This window comes from Sander vitreus, chromosome 17, assembly GCF_031162955.1.
Source record: "Sander vitreus isolate 19-12246 chromosome 17, sanVit1, whole genome shotgun sequence".
Taxonomy (NCBI): domain Eukaryota; kingdom Metazoa; phylum Chordata; class Actinopteri; order Perciformes; family Percidae; genus Sander; species Sander vitreus.
Genome location: NC_135871.1, coordinates 33,016,313 through 33,021,312, shown reverse-complemented (window position 1 = coordinate 33,021,312; position 5,000 = coordinate 33,016,313). Strand labels below are relative to the sequence as shown.

At 44.6% G+C, this 5,000-nt stretch overlaps 1 protein-coding gene across 1 annotated transcript in view; it reads right to left on the bottom strand.

Moving 5' to 3' along the window:
• The window catches only part of LOC144532647 (UPF0606 protein KIAA1549), a 38,585-nt gene that overhangs the window by 18,499 nt on the left and 15,086 nt on the right, over window positions 1-5,000 (bottom strand). The window contains 1 exon segment of the mRNA XM_078273534.1: window positions 4,291-4,499. Within this exon segment, the coding sequence (XP_078129660.1) occupies window positions 4,291-4,499 (209 nt within the window).

The following is a 5,000-nucleotide window of genomic DNA, read 5'->3' as shown; positions in this document are numbered from 1 at the left end:
ACGTTAAGAACATGTCACGACTCAGAACATGTCACGACTCAGAACATGTCACGCCTCACAACATGTCACGACTCAGAACATGTCACATTCAGAACATGTCACGCCTCACAACATGTCACGACTCACAACATGTCACAGTCAGAACATGTCACGAGTCAGAACATGTCACGACTCAGAACATGTCACGATTCACAACATGCCATGACTCAGAACATGTCACGACTCACAACATGCCATGACTCAGAACATGTCACGACTCACAACATGTCACGACTCAGAACATGTCACGAGTCACAACATGTCACGATTCACAACATGTCACGATTCAGAACATGTCACGATTCAGAACATGTCACGAGTCAGAACATGTCAAGAGTCAGAACATGTCACGATTCACAACATGTCACGAGTCAGAACATGTCACGACTCAGAACATGTCACGACTCAGAACATGTCACGACTCAGAACATGTCACGTTAAGAACATGTCACGACTCAGAACATGTCACGACTCAGAACATGTCACGCCTCAGAACATGTCACGATTCACATGTCACGTTCAGAACATGTCACGACTCAGAACATGTCACATTCAGAACATGTCACGACTCAGAACATGTCACGACTCACAACATGTCACAACTCACAACATGTCACGTTCAGAACATGTCACGACTCAGAACATGTCACGATTCACAACATGCCATGACTCAGAACATGTCACGACTCACAACATGTCACAACTCAGAACATGTCACGACTCAGAACATGTCACGAGTCAGAACATGTCAAGAGTCAGAACATGTCACGATTCACAACATGTCACGAGTCAGAACATGTCACGACTCAGAACATGTCACGACTCAGAACATGTCACGATTCACATGTCACGTTCAGAACATGTCACGACTCAGAACATGTCACATTCAGAACATGTCACGACTCAGAACATGTCACGACTCACAACATGTCACGACTCACAACATGTCACGACTCACAACATGTCACGTTCAGAACATGTCACGACTCAGAACATGTCACGAGTCACAACATGTCACGTTCAGAACATGTCACGATTCACATGTCACGTTCAGAACATGTCACATTCAGAACATGTCACGACTCAGAACATGTCACGTTAAGAACATGTCACGACTCAGAACATGTCACGACTCAGAACATGTCACGCCTCACAACATGTCACGACTCAGAACATGTCACGCCTCACAACATGTCACGAGTCAGAACATGTCACGTTCAAAACATGTCACGACTCAGAACATGTCACGAGTCACAACATGTCACGCTTTCAGAACATGTCACGATTCACATGTCACGCTCAGAACATGTCACATTCAGAACATGTCACGACTCAGAACATGTCACGTTCAGAACATGTCACGACTCAGAACATGTCACGACTCACAACATGTCACGAGTCAGAACATGTCACGACTCAGAACATGTCACGACTCACAACATGTCACGACTCACAACATGTCACGAGTCAGAACATGTCACGAGTCAGAACATGTCACGACTCAGAACATGTCACGATTCACAACATGCCATGACTCAGAACATGTCACGACTCACAACATGTCACGACTCAGAACATGTCACGAGTCAGAACATGTCAAGAGTCAGAACATGTCACGATTCACAACATGTCACGAGTCAGAACATGTCACGAGTCAGAACATGTCACGAGTCAGAACATGTCACGACTCACAACATGTCACGAGTCACAACATGTCACGTTCAGAACATGTCACGACTCAGAACATGTCACGACTCAGAACATGTCACGTTAAGAACATGTCACGACTCAGAACATGTCACGACTCAGAACATGTCACGTTAAGAACATGTCACGATTCACATGTCACGCTCAGAACATGTCACGACTCAGAACATGTCACATTCAGAACATGTCACGACTCAGAACATGTCACGACTCACAACATGTCACGACTCACAACATGTCACGCTCAGAACATGTCACGACTCAGAACATGTCACGATTCACAACATGCCATGACTCACAACATGTCACAACTCAGAACATGTCACGACTCAGAACATGTCACGACTCAGAACATGTCACGACTCAGAACATGTCACAACTCAGAACATGTCACGACTCACAACATGTCACGACTCACAACATGTCACGAGTCAGAACATGTCACGACTCAGAACATGTCACGACTCAGAACATGTCACTCAGATTCACATGTCACGCTCAGAACATGTCACGACTCAGAACATGTCACAACTCAGAACATGTCACGACTCAGAACATGTCACGACTCAGAACATGTCACGACTCAGAACATGTCACGACTCAGAACATGTCACGACTCAGAACATGTCATGACTCAGAACATGTCACGACTCACAACATGTCACGAGTCAGAACATGTCACATTCAGAACATGTCACGACTCACAACATGTCACGACTCAGAACATGTCACGACTCACAACATGTCACGACTCAGAACATGTCACGACTCACATGTCACGTTCAGAACATGTCACGAGTCAGAACATGTCACGACTCACAACATGTCACGACTCAGAACATGTCACGACTCAGAACATGTCACGTTAAGAACATGTCACGACTCACAACATGTCACGACTCAGAACATTCAATCGATTCTCGAGTAAAAAAACTGATTCACAGTATGTAAATGTTAATGCTACACAGCTCCCCTCCAGTGCTTGGCTGTTTGCTTAGTTTGAAGTATATCGTGTAGATAACGCACTGAAAGTAACCTGATAACCCCCTAAAAACGGTCCAAAAGTTCAGTGTGGAACGATGGACACTACGCGCACTAAACGGCCGCCATCTTGACTACAAAGCTGAAAGGGGAGGGGCAGCTGATTGGACGAACGCGTCACGTGGGTCTGGCTGCTCCCCGACCATCATGGCGTCTCGTTCAGAATATGATCTCATATTGTCCTAAAATAGTTCACCGTAACGTGTTTCTGGAAACATCTGAAGAGAGAAACAGGCCGTGCAGCTGCTGAATCTGTCTTCATTTCAGATCAACAAAGGTCATTTTATCAGATTAATGTCAGATGTTGAGAGGCGGCGAGCATCTCGTCAAGTCCGGTGTTTTAACGTAAGTGTTCCTTTTGGGACGATACTAACCATCGATAGTGGGACTACAGCAGGAAGTGGTCAGTGACCATTAGCAGTGGGACTACAGCAGGAAGTGGTCAGTGACCATTAGCAGTGGGACTACAGCAGGAAGTGGTCAGTGACCATTAGCAGTGGACTACAGCAGGAAGTGGTCAGTGACCATTAGCAGTGGACTACAGCAGGAAGTGGTCAGTGACCATTAGCAGTGGGACTACAGCAGGAAGTGGTCAGTGACCATTAGCAGTGGGACTACAGCAGGAAGTGGTCAGTGACCATTAGCAGTGGACTACAGCAGGAAGTGGTCAGTGACCATTAGCAGTGGACTACAGCAGGAAGTGGTCAGTGACCATTAGCAGTGGGACTACAGCAGGAAGTGGTCAGTGACCATTAGCAGTGGTCAGTGACCATTAGCAGTGGGACTACAGCAGGAAGTGGTCAGTGCATTAGCAGGGGACTGAGACACAGCCCTTGAATTTGTTGGGCTTGCAGCTCAGCGTCCATTCGCTGAGCGTGTTCTGTTATCGTTGTCTGCGTTTTGTCGAGTCTCAATTCCAGAGCAGCGAATATTGCTTTGAAGTCGGCTGCGATGCTAGCTCGGTGGTCTTCTAGCATATTAGCCGGGGGTCAGACTTTAGGGGGGCTCAGCCCCTAATGAGAATGGGACACAGATACAGTGCATGCAGAAGTGTTAATCCGGTAAATCAGTCATTTCATTAGCCGATAATCTCTGAGCTAGCTACTGAACAACGTCAGCTGATGTTTTTTGACACTATTAACACTATGATAGAACTAAGCCTGACACTTCATAAGTCACAGTAACAACGACCAATTTGACCCAATGTTCTAACATTCAGCAATTTTAATAATCTAATAATAGCATCAAAAATGTTTAAAAGAGCATAAAAAAAACGTTGAAAAAAACTTAAAAAATTTCTTAAAAAACTGTCAAAAAAACCTGAAAAGCTTAAAAAAAAAAACACTTTAAAAATCACCACAAATGTCGCTGAAACATACGTCAAAAGGAAGTAAAGATGAACTGGGCCGGGACAGAGAACGCTACTCGTTCCATTCAGAAGTTTTGTATATATTTGTGAGGACATTTCTGGAGACGTTTTGGGCGTTTTGGTGTGCGTCCTACCGTCCCCGGTGGCGCCGGCCAGAGCGCGGCGCCTTGGTGGACGAGCCTTTAGATTTGGGCGTGTTGAGGTCAGCGGCGGCTGCGTCGGGGGGCGTGGCCTCTTTGGCGGGGGCGGGGCCAGGCTCCTGGATCACCATGATGTCATCTTTACTGTGCTGACCCAGGTGAAGCTTCGCAAAGTCAAAACCTTTCACGCTCGGAGCCTGCAGCTGGAGACAAGTACTCGGATACTTTACTGCAGTCAGAAATACTCTGTTACAGTCAGAGTACTAAAACCACACTGTAGAAATACTATGATACAGTCAGAGTACTAAAACCACACTGTAGAAGTACTCTGTTACAGTCAGAGTACTAAAACCACACTGTAGAAATACTCTGTTACAGTCAGAGTACTAAAACCACACTGTAGAAATACTCTGTTACAGTCAGAGTACTAATACCACACTGTAGAAATACTATGATACAGTAAAAGTACTAATACCACACTGTAGAAATACTCTGTTACAGTCAGAGTCTGTGAGTATCATCAGGAGAATGTAGTTAAAATAATAATATTAATAATAATAATAATATCAATAATAATAATAATAATAATATTATACATTATTATTATTAATAATGATAATACTAATAACAATAATGATATTAATAATAATAACCTTCTGTCTCTGCTGGATGGTGCTGATGGTTATGTGTTATAATGATAATAC